This window comes from Silene latifolia, chromosome Y (genome assembly GCF_048544455.1).
Source record: "Silene latifolia isolate original U9 population chromosome Y, ASM4854445v1, whole genome shotgun sequence".
NCBI lineage: Eukaryota > Viridiplantae > Streptophyta > Magnoliopsida > Caryophyllales > Caryophyllaceae > Silene > Silene latifolia.
Window position 1 is genome coordinate 287678308 of NC_133538.1, and position 20221 is coordinate 287698528.

General features: G+C 41.8%; 2 protein-coding genes across 2 annotated transcripts; both read left to right on the forward strand.

Moving 5' to 3' along the window:
* The first annotated feature begins 17491 nt into the window (after positions 1 to 17491).
* LOC141630861 (uncharacterized) lies at positions 17492 to 18088 on the forward strand. Its single transcript, XM_074443608.1, has one exon. It carries the CDS (start codon positions 17492 to 17494, stop codon positions 18086 to 18088), a length of 597 nt encoding a protein of 198 aa, XP_074299709.1.
* A 65-nt stretch (positions 18089 to 18153) lies between these two features.
* On the forward strand, positions 18154 to 19146 carry LOC141630862 (uncharacterized). Its single transcript, XM_074443609.1, has one exon. It carries the CDS (start codon positions 18154 to 18156, stop codon positions 19144 to 19146), a length of 993 nt encoding a protein of 330 aa, XP_074299710.1.
* Positions 19147 to 20221: the final 1075 nt, after the last annotated feature.

Genomic DNA, 20221 nt, shown 5'->3' on the forward strand with positions numbered 1-20221 from the left:
ACCACTATCCAAAGGTTCTGAGTAAGGGGTGAGGGTACGTATTGGGAAGCCCTTTAATCGGACACCCAATCCCGCCCGCGTTAGCGGCCTCTACTGATCGATCGTGGTTGTTTAAGTGCAAAAGTTGTTAAAACGGTAAATGCATGAATGCGCATCCAAAAGTGTTAACCTAACATGTGAGCTTTCTAATTCGGTTTGTTAATCCAAATATCAAGCATACGATGTCAAGTTTGATTTAGATTGATTTACTTGTGAAAACGGAAATTAAACATCCATTTACCAAATTCGGATTATGATGCTTAACACGATCCATTTATTTGAAAAAGTGTGTTTAAAAGACAAAGTATAAAATGAAGACTCGTCAATCTGATCCGTCACGTATTCGGATAAACTTTGATCGGGATCGTCCTAGACAAGTACCAAAATAGGACAGAACAGTGCCAGGCAGCCCTGTTAAGGCGTTAGCCTATTGGCGAGATAAAGGGCTCTCCCCGGGTTTTTAAATATGAAAACAGACGCTGCCTTGAGGCGCGAGCAATGAGCCGACCCAAGGGGGGCGTTTCCTGGTTTTTGAAAAGGTTATTTAAAACCGTATTTATGATGAAAGATTTGCAAATGTTGTTTGCATGACTCGGAATAATTACTATTTTGTTAGTAACATTTGTTGTCGGATTTGTATATTTGAAAAATATAGTTTATAAATAAAAATGTAAAATGTTTGATTTGAAATAAATATTTTAAGTTCATTTCTTTGTAATTAGTCAAGTTTGTCATCGTACTTGGATTAAACCGACATGGTATAAAGAACAAAGGATGATTATGAATTATGACTAATATATTTACAAATGTAAATAAATGAGAAAAATGGTAAATAAAAGAAAAGGGTGTTAAAATACCCATTAAAATGTAATTAACCAATAATATCATCAAGTCACGGATTAAACCGTCATGGTATAAAGAACCAAGGATGATTTTTATAATGGTCAAAATATGTTTATCATAAAAATGATTTGAAACATTTGAAATGGTAAAAACCGTAAAAGGAAAGAGGTAAAAATAAAAGAAATGAATAAAGAGGAAAGACGAGAACAAACACGGATAAGTCTGACTTGGACACCCACAAGAGGCGCGAGCATCCATGCATAGCAAGGAGCTTCTGTCTAAGGTCAAAAACTCGGTTTTGGCTCGTTTAACCTATATTTGAATCGTGTTATGCATTGTTCATGCTCATAAACTCATAAAAACAGTAAAGAAATGAAATAAATGAGTTGTTTACACCCTCAAACTTACATGTATTGATGTTTGCGAAATAGATGACTTTAGAGACGATTTTCTCGTTGTGACTAATCGCGAACAAAGAAGTTTAAAAAGGTGCCTTAAAAAAGGATTTTGTTTTGAAAATATATTGAAAATATGTTAATTAAAACATGTTGATTATTGAATTGAGTTGGTCAAATGGGTCGGTCAAATGCACGGTGACGGTACCAAACAATATGTGTAAGGCTTGTGTTTACGATCGGTAGGTCGTAAACACGTGTCGATTTTGTGACTTAGGAAGTCGAGTTTAGAAGTTTAAGAGAGAGGTGAGGGCGCGGACACTCGCGTGTAGATTATGGTTTGTGAAGGGTGGTATTTATAGAGAAATGTGGGGTGGTAGGTCGGTTGTGTATGCTTAGAGGCTAAGCAGACACCCTATTGAGGCGCGAGCTACCTCGTGATACAAGTGGGTGTATTGTCCCTTTCAATTTGGACGTGGCCTATTCTCCATCCATTATTGATTTGTGGTAATCAAATAGGATGTCGTGTAAAAATATGGGCATCTAATAAGGTGATTTTAGTGTTACTTGAGGTAGGTGTTTTGTGTGCTTGACTCTGGTTTGACCAGTGTGAGTCGGGATTTGAATTCCGAGTCGGTTTTTGGCTCGGTGTCGGTTTTGACTCAAATTAGGGTAATTTATAAGAAATGACATGATATAGACATTCATGGCATTATTTTCGAGATTTGGTTTGACTCGGTTTGACTCAGGTTGACTCGAGTTGCGGGTTTCTGAGTCGGTTTTGGGTCCGAAGACGGTTTTGACTCTAATTAGTGTCATTTTAATGGAAATGACATGATAAAGGCATTCATGGCATTATTTTTGACATTCGGGATTTGGGTTGACTCAGGTTGACTCCAGTTGCGGGTTTTTGAGTCGGTTTTGGGTCCGAAGACGGTTTTAACTCTAAAAATTTTTATTTTAATGCAAATGAAGTTAGAAAACTTTTGAAATCATTTTTCATATCCGTGTAGTGCATTAAACCGTCTCATGTATAGCCAATCAACGTACGCATATCAAAAACACGTTATAGTCCGATCATCATCGGGTGGTTTTTGGAAGGTGCAGATACTGGGTATCTACAAAGCCCCCACTTTGACTGAGGCTTGGACAAGGCGAAAGTCAAGTATGATCTCCAGGTCAATCGAAGATTACAACCTGAAGACCATTGCGACGTCGAGGCGACTCAAAAGGGTTTGAGCCAAGGACCTGCCGTCGGGAAGGGCGACGTCGAGGCGACTCGGGGATTCGAGTCAAGGACCTGCCGTCGGGAACAGTTTAGAGTCTGTCGACTTCCGATTCGGGTCGTTTAAAGTCCATTAGACTACATATAAAGGCTCGCCATCCATGAGAAGGAGTTATACCTGAGGCATCTTCAGGATATGTCCTTGAATCTTTTGCGCGCAAAGGCTCGCCAACCGGTGTTGAAGGCAGTGCGTTTTGAGGCTCGCCAGCCATAGGAAGGGGTCATACCTGAGGCATTTTCGGGATATGTCCTTCAATTGTTTGCGCACAAAGGCTCGCCAGCCGGTGTTGAAGGAGGTGTATTTTGAGGCTCGCCAGCCATAGGAAGGAGTCATACCTAAGGCATCTTCGGGATATGTCCTTGAGTCGCATCTTGTGTGCGTGCAAAGGCTCGCCAGCTGTGATAAGGAGTCGTACCCGAGGCATCTTCGGGATACGTCCTTGAGTTGTACCTTGTTTGCGTACAAAGGCTCGCCAGCTTGTAAAAAGGAGTCATACCTGAGGCATCTTCGGGATATATTCTTGAATTGTACATTGTTTGCGGACAAAGGCTCGCCAGCTTGTGAAAAGGAGTCGTACCCGAGGCATCTTCGGGATATGTCCTTGAGTTGTATCTTGTATGAGGACAAAGGCTCGCCAGCTGTGTTGGGGATATGAAGAGGGCTCTCCAGCCGCAGTGCGTTGTAAGGCTCGCCAGCCATGGTGCGTTATAAGGCTCACCAGCCATGTTGAAAGTGCGTTCTGAGGCTCGCCAGCCATGTAGTCGATGGGGCTAAAACCCTTGGACTTGATAGGTCGATGTTTGTTGGGAAGAACCCAATACTCTATTGGAGCGAGTTTGTCTTCTCAAGATTATCTGCATGGCTAGCGACCACACAAATCCGCAGTCTCATAGACAGGCACGTAGCATGCCAGCACATAAGCACATAAGTATGTGAGTAGTTAGCATATAAGCAACTAGCATATAAGCACATAAGCTTGTGAGCTGTTAGCATATACGCAACTAGCATGTAATATCTCACGCGAAGGGAGAGAGAATTTATGAATGTTGTGAAGCTTAAAGGCGAATCTTGTTACTCATAGATCCGTGATTTGATAGAATTGAGACACGTGACCGTTGCGATATTGACTCACAAGGACGCATACCGACAGACTGACATAGCAGACGGCCGTGAACATGATACAAAGTTGGTATCGACACGACACGGGGTGACTCTGACAGACCTTACACATGTAAGTGCAACTCCTAGCCAAGAAAGGGTGACAACGCGTATCAAATCCTTGGAGTAGTAGGTCCGTTCGGCTGGGGAACATGAATTGATTATCTTCTCAAGACATGTCTGCCTCTGTTTGCTTGTTTTGAAATCCCTTCTCGAGTTTTGATGATTCGGAGAGCGGAACCAAAACCTTGGCATCGTCCGAACCGAGCACTAGGCTATGGGAGGTTTTATTTTAGACTGTAGTTGAGACTCAAAAGATGTTTGAGGATAAAGGATGGGTGGCGTCTTGAAAGAGAAGCCCCCAGAGTGAGAAGGTGGGAACTTGAAAACAAGGAATGGGTGACGTCTTAAGGAAGAAGCCCCCAGTAAAGAGGTATAAGATTAAATTTTGCGGCTGGGTGGGCTGCTTTTGAGGATTGATGTTGATGGTTGAGGTTGAAATGGGTGTGCGGTTGTGTCCTTGTTGGGGGACTGCCTACATATTCACGTATATGCGAAATCAAACCAGATCGTAGTTCTGAGCTGGTTATTGTGGATTGAAAATTGGAATTATTTTGAAAGGGATGTGCGGTTGTGCCCTTCTAATAGGACTGCCTACGTATTCACGTGAAGTGAAATCAAACCAGATCGTAGTTCTGAATGTGTGTGCAATGGGTTGCAACTTGAAGGTGTGAAAATTGAATGTGTGTGGGGGTGTGGTTGTGCCCTCATAATAAGACTGCCTACGTATTCGCGTATGTGCGAAATCAAACCAGATCGTAGTTCTGAGTGTGTGCCTAAGCGAGTTGTTAGGACCTTAAAGTTATTTTGAGGTGGATGGTTGTCTCCTTTAAGGACTGCCTACGTATTCACGTGAAGTGAAATCAAACCAGATCGTAGTTCTGAATGTGTATGCCTAAGCGAGTTGTTAGGACCTTAAAGTGTGAGGGTCACGACGGTAAATTCCGTTTGGTGTCTCGAAAAATTGATTTAAGATAATCCCTCCTTGATCATGAATCGAAGAGGTGTAAAATTTTGAAAATGTTCCTTATCATGTGAGCACACTAAAAAGTGGACTCAAAGGGTAGATTAGGTTTGTCCGGTTCTTGGTAGAAAAGCATTCGAGGACTCCGTATCTGGGTCACGGTGAAAATGGCTTCGACATTATGGAATGTGAAGCTTGGTAATAATGGGTTTGCTTGACAGATAAAAATCTGGAGTTGAGGGTCACGACGGAAAATTCCGTTTGGTGAGTCGAAGGTTGATTGGAGAGAATTACCTCTTGATCATGAATCGTAGAGGCATAGTTTGTGAAAATGTTTTGTGTGAGCATACTAAAAAGTGGACCCTAAGAATGAAATGGGCATGTGTTATTCTAGGGAGCAATGTTTTTGAAAACTCTGTATCTGGGTCAGGGTGAAAATGGCTACAACATTATGAAATGCGGAGCCTGGTAATAATAGGTTTGCTTAACAGATAAAAATCTGGAGTATGGATTTTGTGGTGTTTAGGCCGATGGGTTACGGCTTGAAATGTGGTGTGGAATGGGGTCTCCGGCTTGATGTGGCCTGAGCACGAAATGGTTAGCAAATAACATGGGATCAGATTTCCATGTCTGGACCTTAAAGGTTAAGGTGTGATATTACGAGCTTGAGGGGGAATCCTCATAAGTTTAGATAGGTCTCTCTGCAACAGACTCTAGAAGGACTTAGGGGTGAAGCAAATTTGGTTATGATCTTGAGGGGAATTCCCAGGATCCTCGATAGGTCTCCCTATAACAGCCTCTGGAAGGACTTAGGGGTAAAGCAGTGTTGGGTTTGTTGTTTGTTGATGAGTCTTGGGCTCTTGTTTTAGCTCTTTGACATTAGGTTTTTGTATTCTTGTGTTTTGTACTTGTTGGTCCCGGAGTTTGGAGGGAAGAAATGTTGGTCATGGGCTTTGGAATTGTTGGTCCTGGACTTGGTGTTTTGGACTGACTTGTTTGGTCTTTTGGACTTGTCGGTCCGGGATTTTGTGTGTTGGACTCGTTGGTCCTGGCCTTTGGACTTGTTGGTCCTGGACTTGGTATTTTGGACTCAATTGTCCAGGATTTGTGTGTTGGATGCTTTCTTTGGATTTTGGCCTTTTTGAGAAAAGGGTTTCAATCTTATTTTGTTTTGATTTTGGCTTGGGTCTTGGCCTTCGCCTGAGTAGCTTTTGGCTATGGTTTTGGCGTTGAGTGAATTGCATTTGGCTTTGGTTTTTACTTTGACTTTCAATTTGGCTTTGGCCTTGAGTGAATTGCTTTTGGCTTTGGTTTTTGCTTTGGCCTTGAGCTTTGGCTTTGGGGAATGGTACTGGTTTGGGCTTTTGATTTTGGCCTTTCGCTTTGGCTTTGAGTGAATGGCTATTGGCTTCGGCCTTTGATTTTGGCCTTTTGCTTTGGATATATTGGTTTTTTGTCGTCCTTCGTTCCAGGAAGGTAGAGGTGCTGACAGGGATGTACCCGTTGGTGAGAGGTTGATATTTGGTGATGGGATGTTTTTGTGGGGAATGGGCTTGCCTTCCGTCATTGACCATGAACAAGGAGATCTTCTGGTTGGTTATCTAGGTTCGTCGTAGAATCCCTTTGATAGAAGCTCGTTCTAAATAGGGCGCTAATGAAAGGTTTCTATTACCAGACATGGAATAGGTAAAGAAAATGGACACGGAGTTTCGAGTCCTCTGCTTACTCAGTACGGAACGTCACTCGAGTGTACTCACATTGAATTGGAACATATTGTTCGTTTTAAATCAATTCTCAAATCAATCCTCGTTGTCAACGGGAAATGGTAAAAGGGAGAATATATGATAGTTGGAAATTGTGCTTTTATTTAGATAAATAAGATGTTAGCACAGACTTGATGAATACATGTGACTCATGGGGAAAGCCCCCAGTTTGTCACTGAGGAATAAAAGGACAGGCACTATAATGGATATGAGAAAGCATAAGACTCGGACTCGGACTCTGACTCGCTCTCAGATACGAACTCCTAATCATCACTTTCCTCCTCGAAGGTCTATTTCGCAGCATCCAGCGGCTTGAATGTTTGATCTTGAGCATTGACCCATTTGAGCACTTCACTCTCGTTGTTGGGAATGATATGGGGATAATAGTCCTTGAGGCTTTTATCTCCTTGCAGAAAGAGATGCTCATGAGGGTTATTTTCATCACTTGGTTGGCATAGGGATGAAGCTATCAGTTCATGGCTGTCGATCATATTTTGAATAACATGTTTCAATTTGAAGCACGTTTCAGTGTCATGACCATTCCCTTAATGATATTGGCAATAGGCACTGCCGTCCCAGAAATGGGATTTCCTGCTTTCTGACGGTCCGGAGTGGGCCCGATTGGTTGTAACTTCCCTTCAGTCACAAGCTTTTGAAGAGCTGTGGCATAGGTTGTGTTGAGGTTGGTGAATGTCCTTTGAGAACGTTCAACCTTGCTGTTTAATTTGAGACATTCAGAAGGATTGTCTTGACTGAGAGGTGCAATTATGATTTAGCCAGCTTTAATCATATCTTAAATGGTATGCTTGAGTTTGAAACAGGTTTCGGTGTTTTGGTCCTTACCTTGATGATATTGTCAATAGGCATTAGGGTTCCAGAAACGGGATTTCTTAGCCTCAGATGGATCCGGAGTTGGTCCAATCAGTTGCAGTAATCCTTCTGAAGTAAGTATCCCCAGAGCAGTGCCATATGTTATTCCCAGATCTGTGAAAACCCTTTGATGTTTTCCCGTGGTTCCAACATTGGTATTTTTGGGGATGTTTTTGTGAGTTTTGTTTTTGTTTTTGTCAATCCTGGGCGGAAGCAGGATTGGGTTGTTGTCAGTGGGAAGTATTTGGGATGTTGCTTGATATTTTGAAGGGTATTTTGGTGAAGTCATTTCATGTTCTTTGTCGGTAGGTTCGTGGGTATGGGAACCATCAGATGATTTCTCATTTTCAACCGCTGTTGGTTGGTGAACCAAGGGTTGGTTTCCTTGATGGTCAGGTTCATTTTCGATACTAACAAACCTCTTCTCCAAATTAGCTACCCGAGTGTTCAAATCATCAATAACCACTTGCAGCTTTGAGAATATGTTGTTGATAGAGACGGAGAGCATCATTATACCGCTTTGTATGCCATCCTCATCAATTGCATGAATTTCCTCATCGTTAGGAGGGCTGAGGTTAGGGAAGTCTAGAGAATATTCCTGGTTGTGTTCAGTAGAGTATTCTGGAGGGTTGTTCTTTTTGTTTGTTGAGGGAAGTAATGGTAACTCACCCTTTTCAATCATTTCAACGATAACGCCTTTTAGGGGAAGACACATTCCAGTATCGTGTCCGCGACCTTGGTGATATCGGCAAAACAGTTTTCCGTCCCATCTACGTCCTCGCTTGTTTGGTAGAGGGTCTGGAGTTGGACCAATTGGTTGAAGTTTTCCTTTGGAGGTTAGCCTTTCCAAGGCTGTGGCATAAGGCATACCCAGATCAGGGAAGGACATATGAGGTCGTCTGGTTTTGTCGTTGGCAAGTAGTCAGCTTTCAAGGAGCTTAACCCTTTGTTCAATATCGGAAGAGGGAGAATTCCCGGTTATCATTTTTTCCTCAACTTGGAAGAGACGGGTGCTCAAGTCTTCCACGGTAGCTAGGAGTTGAAGGACCATGTTGTTGGTTTCAGAAGAAGTCATGGCAGATGCAAATTGATCGGCTTCTTGAGTTTCTGGTTGGCGATTGATGGCACCCAAGGGATTCCTATTTAACATAACGATAGGCGTTATAACTTGTCTTGGTAAGAGATTGCACAAACAAAGGCAAGTGCGACACATATGTACAAAAGGCAGTTTCGTCGTGAAGACGCGACAGTGTGACTAGGTTATGATTTCATTACAGATCGTGAATGACCTCTTGTGTTTGAACTCTTGGTGCATGACATTGAACTTAGACTCAAGTGTCGACTTTGGCATAGTGATGCCTAGACAGACGACTTCTGACTCAGTTTGGATGTGTGTTACAGGCATGACGCCGTTAGACAAGACATGTACACAAACTTGACCTTTGACCCGTAATGTAGGGGAAAGATGGGTTTAATACCCGAGAGGTTTTGACTATGCTTGTAATACTCCGTATTTATAAGTCTTTGGGTACTCTATCGAGTAGGCCTTACTCCGTCGAGTAAGGGTGATTTGCGTTTTAAAATAGTTTCTGACCTGTTGGGTACTCGATCGAGTAACGTGGGTACTCGATCGAGTAAGGGGGCACTCGATCGAGTACCTTAGCTACTCGATCGAGTAGCCGGTTTTACGGGGAGATTTCTCGGGTTTTGTTAATTATGCGATTAAGGTATATAAGCTTTGTCGTCATTGTTCTAAATCACTTTTGCAAAACCTAAATTACTGTTTAAGAGAGAAAGCAAGCAAGTTCTTCATTCTAATCGCATAATTAGCAATCCCCGGAGTTTGGAAGGTCAGTTCGCGTCGTTGTTCATACCGTTGAGTTCCTTGCGTCGAGGGTAAGATCTATGTACTCTTTTTATTGTCTTTCTTTTGATTTGGTTAAACCCTAATTTAGAGATTTGGGGGTTTATGTGTAGTATGTGATTTGGTAGCCTTTATGTGTTGTATGATAGGAGGAGGGTTCATAGAGGAGGCTTTTGATTCAAAGATTAGAGACCGTCTCGATTATGTGCTTACGGCAGGATTACCTACTCAGTATTAGTCCCATAATGGGATGATTGTTGATGTGTTGAGATTGATTGTTTGATATAGTAATTGTATTGACTACCTTTTGTGATTGTGATTGTATATTGTTGATAGATTCAGACGGTTGTTGATATTGTGATTGTGATTGGTTGCCTATGGTTCTCGAGATGCGTTCTCGGCTGAGTGGAGTCACTTGCGGGAGTGGCTTCACGCCTTGGTTTCGCCCTTCGTGGAACCCGCCACGGAAGGGGATGTGCACATTAATGAACATGGGTTTATCGCTCGGTATGAAGAGCGGGGATTTGGTGGGTACGGCTGCGGTCCCCCATCGGCGGTGGCTGGTCCAGTGGACATCGGTGATTGAGATTGTTGGGATTGGTGTGATTGTATGTGTGACGGTGTGAGCTATCTGTTTATCGGATTGTTGATATGTATATAAATTGTGTGATTAGTCGACCCCGTTTAAATGTTTTAAAAGCGTGGTGATCCATTCGGGGTGGTGAGCGATTGCTTAGCAGTATATCTTGATACGCGTGGGATCTAGTGGGGATGGAGTCATCACATATCGAGTCTTTAGTCTTTTTGTGTTTGTTAGGACAGTTCCTTTTTGTTGGTTTATAGTTTGAGAGCAGTTGTATTTTGCTTACAGTTGGTTTTGTTATGTAATCACTTAACTTGTTTAATAAAGTATGTTTCTTCATTGTCTTATGATTATCATGCCTCGGGTAACCGAGATGGTAGCATCTTTATACCTGAGTGGTCCTGGTAAGGCACTTGGAGTATGGGGGTGTTACAATGCTAATGACATTGAAGATGTCTCGATAATTGGGCAACACGACCTAGACCAGAAGGTCGGTACTAACTTCGGCAGAGACTCGACGTTATCTAGACGACTTGACTTGAAATCAACTCGAGGCTGAATCAGAAAGGTGGACTGAAATTTTCGAAAATAGAAATTTTCAAAAAGGTTCATTTGTCGTTTTATGGACAGCTTCCGAAGAGTAGCGATCTCCGAAAGTCGATCAGTTGAAGAGTTGTCTTAAGTTTGTTTTCAAAAGACGGTTTGAGTTGAAATTGCGGCGGCTCTGCAAACAAAGTGTTGTTTCCAGAAGTCGGTTTTTGAAATTCCGAATCACGGATTAGAAAATCGAGAATTGAAGAATTCGGAATCGTCATCACAGTGGCCATGAAAACGGTTAAATTTGCTTTCAAAGGATTTAAAATTGGGCTGAAAATTTGAAAACGGTTAAATTTGTTTTCAAAGATTGAGTTTTGATTTAAAATCTGAAAACGGTTAGATTTGTTTTCAAAGGATTTATAATTGGTTGAAAATTTGAAAACGGTTAAATTTGTTTTCAAATATTGAGTTTTGATTTGAAATCTGAAAACGGTTAAATTTGTATTCAAAGACTTGATTTTGAATTGAAATTTGAAAACGGTTAAATTTGTTTTCAAATAATTTGAAATTGGAGTGAAATTTGAAAACGGTTAAATTTGTTTTCAAATGATTTGAAATTAGATTGAAATTTGAAAGCGATTAAATTGGCCTTCTAACGATTTGATTTTTGATTGAAATTTGAAAGCGGTTAAATTGGCCTTCAAACGATTTTATTTTTGATTGAAATTTGAAAGCGGTTAAATTGGCCTTCAAATGATTTGATTTTGAATTGGAATTTGAAAACGGTTAAATTCATTTTCAAATTATTTGATTTTGAATTGGAATTTGAAAACGGTTAAACTCGTTTTCAAATGATTTGATTTTTTATTTGAGATTTGAAAACAGTTAAATACGTTTTCAAGACTTGAAATTGGAAATTGTGAGGATTGAATTCGTCATTCCGATGGGTTAGAAAACCGTTTTATCTTTTGAAAGACGGTATACAAATCGAAAATTGTGAGAATTGAAATCGCCATTACGACGGCTTAGAAAAGCCAAATCTTTGTTTCGAAAACGAGATTTGAAATTTGGAAAGTTGCATGGGTTGAAATCGTTATTATGACGGTTTGAGAAACGTTTTTGTTTGAAAACTGATTTCGAATTTTGAAAATTCGGGGGTATAGTTTGTCATTACGACGGCGTAAAATGTGATTTGAAACGGTTGTGAAAAACCAAGATTTGAAATTGTCGTGATGACGACATGAAAAGGTGTATTTGAAATGGTTATAAAAACCGGGTTTTTGAAGTGGCCATAATAACGGCGCGAAGTGTGTTTTTGAAACGGTTGTAGAAAACCGGTTTTGATAGTCGTCATTACTACGGCCTAAAAAGGCGATTTTGAAATGGTTATAAAAATCGGGTTTTGAAATGGCCATTATGACGGCATAAAAAGGTGCTTTAAATGGTTATAGAAAAGCGGGTTAGAAAATCGTCATTACGACGACCTAGAGAGGCGTGTTGAAATGGTTATAAAAACTGAGTTTGAAAATCGTCATTACGACGGCCTAGAAAGGCGTATTTTTTGAAATGCAACGGTCGGCGAACGACCGAGGTTTGAAACGGCCATTATAACGGCGCAAAAAGGTATTTTTGAAACGGTTGTAGAAAACTGGTTTTAGAAGTCGTCATTACGACGGCATAAAAAAGGGTTTGCAACGGTCGGCGAAAGAGCGAGGTTTGAAATGGTCATTATAACGACGCAAAGGGGTGTTTTGAAAGTTTGAAATGACACGGAAGGACTTATGATCACATAACACATAAGCACTCACAGTTCATTATATTATGCATAATCCTGACACGGGTTTTGGCTTAAAGGGTGGGTTACACACCAAGCAATCAAACCCCGATTTTCGAGAGGGATACCAATCCAAACAAAATATGTAAAGAGGATGCCCTAGACTCGTGCTCGAAGGTGATGAAAGCTCTTTGACGAAACAGAAATGCGTAACGTCAACGGTATGCTTGACTCAATCGGGATTCGAAACGCGGGGATGAGAAAACTCGCGCCGACGGGACGAGCCAATTGGTCGAAAAGGGTTAGGTTGTGGGCCCGGACAAGGAACCCGACTTATGACCGTAATATCAATTAATGCACTTTAACCACAACCTCGTTCGAGTTTCACCTCTAAGGATCACAAAGACACAAATGTCCTAGTTTTCCCTAGCGGAGTCGCCAATCTGTGGACATGGGCCACAGGCCGGTCTGCGGATTTGGGCCACCTACCGATCTGCGGTCACGGGCCACCTGCACGCCAAGCCAAACTGTGGACATGTAGCGGTCTTTTGAAAACCACGCTCGGCGGCGAAAAAATGATTTCGACCGGATCGCTTTAGATCGGTCGGTTTTGTCTCGGTAAAGGTCTCGAAACGATTAAAGATGTTCGGAGTCGCCACCAAGCAATTTTGGGATTCTTGGAACCCGTTCGAAATCCACTTTATACCGTGGTCAAACGAAGCACAAAGCAGTGTTTCACATAGGTACTAAAGATAAGGACTCCTCCCCTTTTAGCATTTTATGCCTAAAATGACTCTCGTACGCCCTAGATAAGGTCGTCCACTGTCCAAAGGTTCTGAGTAAGGGTTGAGGGTATGTATTGGGAAGCCCTTTAATCGGACACCCAATCCCGCCCGCGTTAGGGGCCTCTACTGATCGATCGTGGTTGTTTAAGTGCAAAAGTTGATAAAACGGTAAATGCATGAATGCACATCCAAAAGTGTTAACCTAACATGTGATCTTTCTAAGTCGGTTTGTTAATCCAAATATCAAGCATAAGATGTCAAGTTGGATTTGGATTGATTTACATGTGAAAACGGAAATTAAACATCCATTTACCAAATTCGGATTATGATGCTTAACACGATCCATTTATTTCAAAAAGTGTGTTTAAAAGACAAAGTATAAAATGCAAACTCGTCAATCTGATCCGTCACGTATTCGGATAAACTGTAATCGGGATCGTCCTAAACAAGTACCAAAATGGGACAGAACAGTGCCAGGCAGCCCTGTTAAGGCGTGAGCCTATTGGCGAGATAAAGGGCTCTCCCCGGGTTTTTAAATATGAAAACAGACGTTGCCTTGAGGCGCGAGCAATGAGCTGACCCAAGGGGGCGTCTCCTGGTTTTTGAAAACCTTATTTAAAACCGTATATATGATGAAAGATTTGCAAATGTTGTTTGCATGACTCGGAATAATTACTATTGTGTTAGTAACATTCGTTGTCGGATTTGCATATTTGAAAAATATAGTTTACAAATAAAAATGTAAAATGTTTGATTTGAACTAAATATGTTAAGTTCATTTCTTTGTAATTAGTCAAGTTTGTCATCGTACTCGGATTAAACCGACATGGTATAAAGAACCAAGGATGATTATGAATTATGACTAATATATTTACAAATGTAAATAAATGAGAAAAATGGTAAATAAAAGAAAAGGGTGTTAAAATACCCATTAAAATATAATTAACCAATAATATCGAGTCATGGATTAAACCGTCATGGTATAAAGAACCATGGATGATTTTTATAATGGTCAAAATACGTTTATCATAAAAATGATTTGAAACATTTGAAATTGTAAAAACCGTAAAAGGAAAGAGGTAAAAATAAAAGAAATGAATAAAGAGGAAAGACGAGAACAAACACGGATGAGTCTGACTTGGACACCCACAAGAGGCGCGAGCATCCATGCATAGCAAGGAGCTTTTGTCTCAAGCCAAAACTCGGTTTTCGCTCGTCTAACCTATATTTGAATTGTGTTATGCATTGTTCATGGTCATAAACTAATAAAAACAGTAAAGACATGAAATAAATGAGTTGTTTAAACCCTCAAACTTACGTGTATATATGTTTGCGAAATAGACGACTTTAGAGACGGTTTTCTTGTTGTGACTAATCGCGAATAATGAATTTTAAAAAGGTGCCTTAACAAAGCATTTTGTTTTGAAAATATGTTAATTAAAACATGTTGATTGATGAATTGGGTTTGTCAAATGGATCGGTCGAATGCACGGCGAAGGTACCAAACAATATGTGTAAGGCTTGTGTTTACGATCGGTAGGTCGTAAACACGTGTCGATTTTGTGACTTAGGAAGTCGAGTCTAGAAGTTTAAGAGAGAGGTGAGGGGGCGGACACTCGCGTGTAGATTATGGTGTGTGAAGGATGGTATTTATAGAGAAATGTGAGGTGGTAGGTCGGTTGTGTATGCTTAGAGGCTAAGCAGACACCCCATTCAGGCGCGAGCTACCTCGTGATACAAGTGGGTGTATTGTCCCTTTCAATTTGGACGTGGCCTATTCTCCATCCATTATTGATTTGTGGTAATCAAATAGGATGTCGTATAACAATATGGGCATCTAATAAGATGATTTTGGTTTTACATGAGGTAGGTGTTTTGTGTGCTTGACTCGGGTTTGACCCGTGTAAGTCGAGATTTGAATTTCGAGTCGGTTTTTGGCTCGGTGTCGGTTTTGACTCAAATTAGGGTCATTTTAAAGAAAATGACATGATAAAGACATTCATGACATTATTTTAGACATTCGAGATTTGGTTTGACTTGGTTTGACTCAGGTTGACTCGAGTTGCGGGTTTCTAAGTCGGTTTTGGGTCCGAAGACGGTTTTGACTCTAATTAGGGTCATTTTAATGGAAATGACATGATAAAGGCATTCATGGCATTATTTTTGACATTCGGGATTTGGGTTGACTCGAGTTGCGGGTTTCTGAGTCGGTTTTGGTTCCGAAGATGGTTTTAACTCTAAAAAGTGTTATTTTAATGCAAATGAAGTTAGAAAACTTTTGAAATCATTTTTCATATCCGAGTAGTGCATTAAACCATCTCATGTATAGCCAATACACGCACGCATATCAAAAATACGTTATAGTCCGATCATCATCGGGTGAAGGTGCAGATACTGGGTATCTACAACTACTAACTTAGCTTTCACCCTCATTAGTGTTGTCTATTGTTCATAACAGGCCTGTTCATTCCAATATCTTGATCTAGGTCTGAATTTAACCGGATTAACTAATTTAGAATCGTGCACTTAAATAAACGATTACAAGTAAATTGCTATGAATCAATTCTCACAATCAAAACCGTCTAATCTAATTATAACATTATTTTTTTACTACCATGGCTCCCCTAATCCTAGCACAAAAGGATTTAGCTACGTATGTTTATAATAAAACTAATAACAACAATTGATAAAATAATAGAAGACATAATATAGAGATTGAAAGGGGGAAATTGCATAAACTAATAACAACTAATTAAAACAGAAATTAAGAGACAAGTAATTAAGAGTGCAAAGAGGAATTAAATTAAATCAAGAGAGTAAAGAAAGATTACAAAGTTTAGGATCCGGAAAGAGAGAACAAAAGTAATGTTGCACAAGAAAAGAAAAGCGTGTGCTTATTAATTAAGAGTAAAGTATGCAGAATGAAAGATAATTAAACCTAGTTTCGTCTTCCCTTTATATAGGGAAGATATTTTGTTAACCTAAAACATAATTAAGATATTAAATCCTACGTTTAATGACAAAAGTTCTCGATCGAGTACAATAGAACTACTCGATCGAACATTTGTTCTATCCAAACCTCTCGATCGAGAACTTCACCTCTCGATCGAAGGCCTTCAAAATACCACCCCTCGATCGAAGGCAGCAGACTCTTTGATCGACACCTTCTCTTTACCATAGTCACTCGATCGAACAAATTAGCCAACAAAAGGCTTCGATCAAGTACACTGCCAATGAACCAGCTCCTTGTTTTGTTGATTAGCTTCCGAGACCACTTCACGCTTCCCGAGGCATAGTAATTCTACTTCAATTCTTCCATCTCCATAAATGCATGCTAAGAGGCAGAAAAATGCGTGATTCCGATACTTTCGGTTCCGTTCCTGCAAATAAAGCAAAGCGAACCAAAGTAGACTATTCGGGGAATTTCGTAGCTTAATACTACGAGAATTACATGGAAATGCGTGCATAAGAGGCCAAAAAGGACTATGTAAAATGCACATATCAACAGTTTGGCGCCCACCGTGGGGCATAGTGTCGTCTCCGTTAATCATTATACGAACAACAGAAGCATGTCAGGGCAACCAGAAGCAAATCTGAGCGAAACGGACGGCGCTCCTGTAACACGAGCACCGCCCCCACTGCGGCTTTTACAGCAGTACACGTAACCCCGACACAACCACCAAACTTCATTCCTACATAAGGGACATTTCCAGTGCCAGCAATTAAGCAAAGCCACAGTTCTCAAATAGCGGGGAGTCAACTGCAAATGGAAAGGGCGCAAGTCAGAGACCCAGGTGTCGGCCAAGATAAAAAGAGGATGGGACAACCGGAGAAAGGGGGACAGTCCAAGCACCAATATCTGGCTCCACCAAATCTTACCAGCATCATGATAAGCGGACTAGATACCCTGGCAAGGACCATCAGGACAATGCAAAGTGAGAATAAGAGCATGAGGTCTCAGATGTAAGCAGATAACAATCTCCTTCAGGCCCAGATTGATGAGCTACAACAGCAAGCTGCCACTCCAGCAACCTGGACGCAAGATGTCAGATTCAGGGGAGCGTCAATAGGAGACAGTGAGAGGAGGCAGGCACGCCTACTACCGCAAGATATCGTAACTCGGCTAGATATGGTAACCACACTGCAACAGAGGAGAGGCCTAATTCCAACAGGATTGGGGGCACTAACACCAAACGATGAGTCAGTGCGCCAGGAACCAACGCCCATATCAGGTATTCTTCCCCTAGGTAATTTCATACGTTCTGACAATCTCTCTGGCGCAGATGTAGGGGAACACCGACACCCACAGAGCAGGTTGAGATCCGCGACCCCGTCAGTCATAGAGCCAGCCCTGAATAGGCCAGAATATGCATGGGTGAGAAATTCAGGTCCAGCAAGATCGTAGATGCATGCATTAGCAGCAACTGGACAGCAGGATCTTGCAAGGACTATGGATCTGCAGCCGCAGGTGCATCAGCAACTTACAGGAAGGGAAGCCTATATAGAGTAGCAGTACCAGGAACTATGCAGCCTTCTCTGAAGAGTCCCAGGAATGTCGCCACCCATGGAGATGGCAGCGCCTGACAGCTATGCGGACTCGCCCTTTACTGACGCCATAGATACAGTGGCTTTGCCAAAAGGGTTCAGTGTCCCGGAAATGACTCTTTTTGAGGTGACCACAGATCTCTGCGATCACGTTAGCCAGTACAAACAGAAGATGATGGTGACTATAGCAACAGGGGTCTCTAAAGAAGCATGTATGTGTAAAGGATTCGGGTCAACCCTATCAGGAGCAGCACTACAATGGTTTGTCAGCCTACCCAACAAATCTATATCCCCATTTGTCGACTTAGTCAACGCCTTCAACCAGCAATTTGCCAGCAGTCGGAGGATTCTGAAGCAGCCTAGTGACCTTCACAGGATCGTACAAGAAATTGGGGAATCAATCAAGGACTACGTTACCATATTCAACAGGAAAAAGGTGGCCATACGAGGTTGTGACACGTCAACAGCAATTAATGCCTTCAGGCAAGGCTTGGATAAAGATTCAGATCTATATAAGAAGTTAACGATGCATCCCTGCGAGAGATTCGAGGAAGTTCAGCAGCGCGCAACAGCAGCATTACGGCTGGAAGAAGATATATTCTGTCCAGAAAAGGAACGGTAACTTTTAAAAGAACGAGTAGGAAGGTTCCGACAGAGAAAAAGGACGAGAGAACTAAACCATATAGCATGCCCAACATCAGCAAAGTGGCAGAAAAATCTCAGCAAGGGGAGGATTCGCAATATCCACCCAGGTTAGCTGAGTACGGGTTCAATACAGGTATGGAAGGTCTGTTAAAAGCATTGACAGAACTGGGCGACCAGGTGAGGTGGCCTAAGCTGCCTACACAAGACTGGTCTAATTATGATCGAGACCGCAGTAAGAGGTATAAGTTTCACCAAGACATAGGACACCGAACAGAAGATTGTTTCAGACTACGGAAAGAGGTAAAATTTCAGGTACAGAAGGGGAATCTGGATCACCTGTTATCACGTTGGGGCAAGCAAGACAGAAGGGAGACGACAAATCAGGTGCTCCCCTCTGCCTCAACTATCTGCAGCAAGATCATTAACGTGATAACAGGTGGATCCGAATTGTCAGGGTTAACCTACTCTGCAGCCAAGCGGCGAGCTACCAATGGCAAAGGAGACCACCCAGAAACATCATGCAGGGTGAGCCATAATGACTTGCTTGCGGTCACATTCGACGAAACTGATGCAGGGAACGAGACAGAGCAGCACCACGACTCCCTCACCATAACATTATCTATTGGGAACTGCACCGTGCGAAAAGTATTGGTATACACTGGGTGCTCAATTAACCTCATCATGTTAGAAACTCTCAAAATAATGGGCTTCGACAAAGAAAACTTGACAAAGAAATCTGTGCCACTGGTGGGATTTAGCGGTGAGACGGCACATACAGTACACGAGATAACCATCCTAACCTATATTAAAGGGGTCCACAAATTAGTAAGGTACCTAGTCATCGAGAGCCCAACCACTTACAACGTTATCTTGGGGAGACCGTGGCTGCATCAAATGAAGGCAATCCCCTTAACATACCATCAGTGTCTCAAGTTCCCAACTTCATGGGGTGTAGTCAAAGTGAAAGGAGATCGCGAGGAATCCAGAAGCTGTTATAAGCAAGCCCTAAAAGCCATAACCAAGCTTCCCTCATAGTAATTACAGGACCGGGGCACCTCGGAGGAATACATGGAGACACCCTCAGAGGAATTAGATCAAGTCCACTTGGACGAGGCGCACCCGGATAGAGCAGTGTTAATTGGAGCAATATGTACTGAAAAGCTACGAGATCAGCTAATTCAATTTCTTAAGGAGAACATGCACTGTTTTGCCTGGTCCTACAATGATATCGTCGGTATAGATCCATCCATCATCTCACACAAGTTAAGCGTGAATCCGGGCTGCACCCAAGTACAGCAGAAGAGAAGAAAATTTGCGGCAGAACGGAACGAGGTTATCAACAAGGAAGTAGACAGCCTCCTGGCAGCAGGAAAGATCAGGGAGGTCAGCTACCCTGACTGGCTCTCTAATATAGTGATAGTACCTAAGAAGAATGGAAAGTCGAGGGTGTGTGTAGACTTTGCGGACCTAAATAAAGCTTGTCCTAAAGATCCTTTTTCGCTACCACATATCGACACAATGGTAGATGCCACAACCAGGCACGAACTACTCACCTTCCTAGACGCCTGGAGTGGTTATAATCAGATTAAGATGCATCCACAAGATCAAGAGAATATGGCATTCATGTCAGAACGAGGCATATACTATTATAATGTAATGCCCTTTGGCCTGAAAAACGCTGGCTCCACCTATCAACGCCTAGTAAACAAGATGTTCAAATAGCAGATAGAGAAGACCATGGAGGTATATATAGATGATATGGTAGTTAAGTCGAGGAAAGCTGGTATGCACATGGAACACTTAGCATATACCTTCAAAACATTAAGGGAATATAAGTTGAAGCTTAATTCATCAAAGTGCTCGTTTAGGGTGTTCTCCGGGAAGTTCCTAGGGTACATGGTAACTCAGAGGGGGATTGAAGCCAGTACGGAGCAGATAAAAGCAGTCCTCCAGCTGGAGTCACCATAGAGGCCAAAGGACGTGCAGCGATTAGCAGAAAAGGTGGCAGCATTGAGTAGATTCATCTCACGAGCCTTGGATAGATGCAAGCTGTTCTATGATATACTGAGAAAGAGCAAGAAGTTCGAGTGGACGGAGGAGCATGAGAAAG

Excerpts from the sequence above, each read along its gene's own strand:
- LOC141630862 (XM_074443609.1), top strand. The coding sequence starts at position 18,154 with ATGCCCAACATCAGCAAAGTGGCAGAAAAATCTCAGCAAGGGGAGGAT.
- LOC141630861 (XM_074443608.1), top strand. The coding sequence starts at position 17,492 with ATGGCAGCGCCTGACAGCTATGCGGACTCGCCCTTTACTGACGCCATA.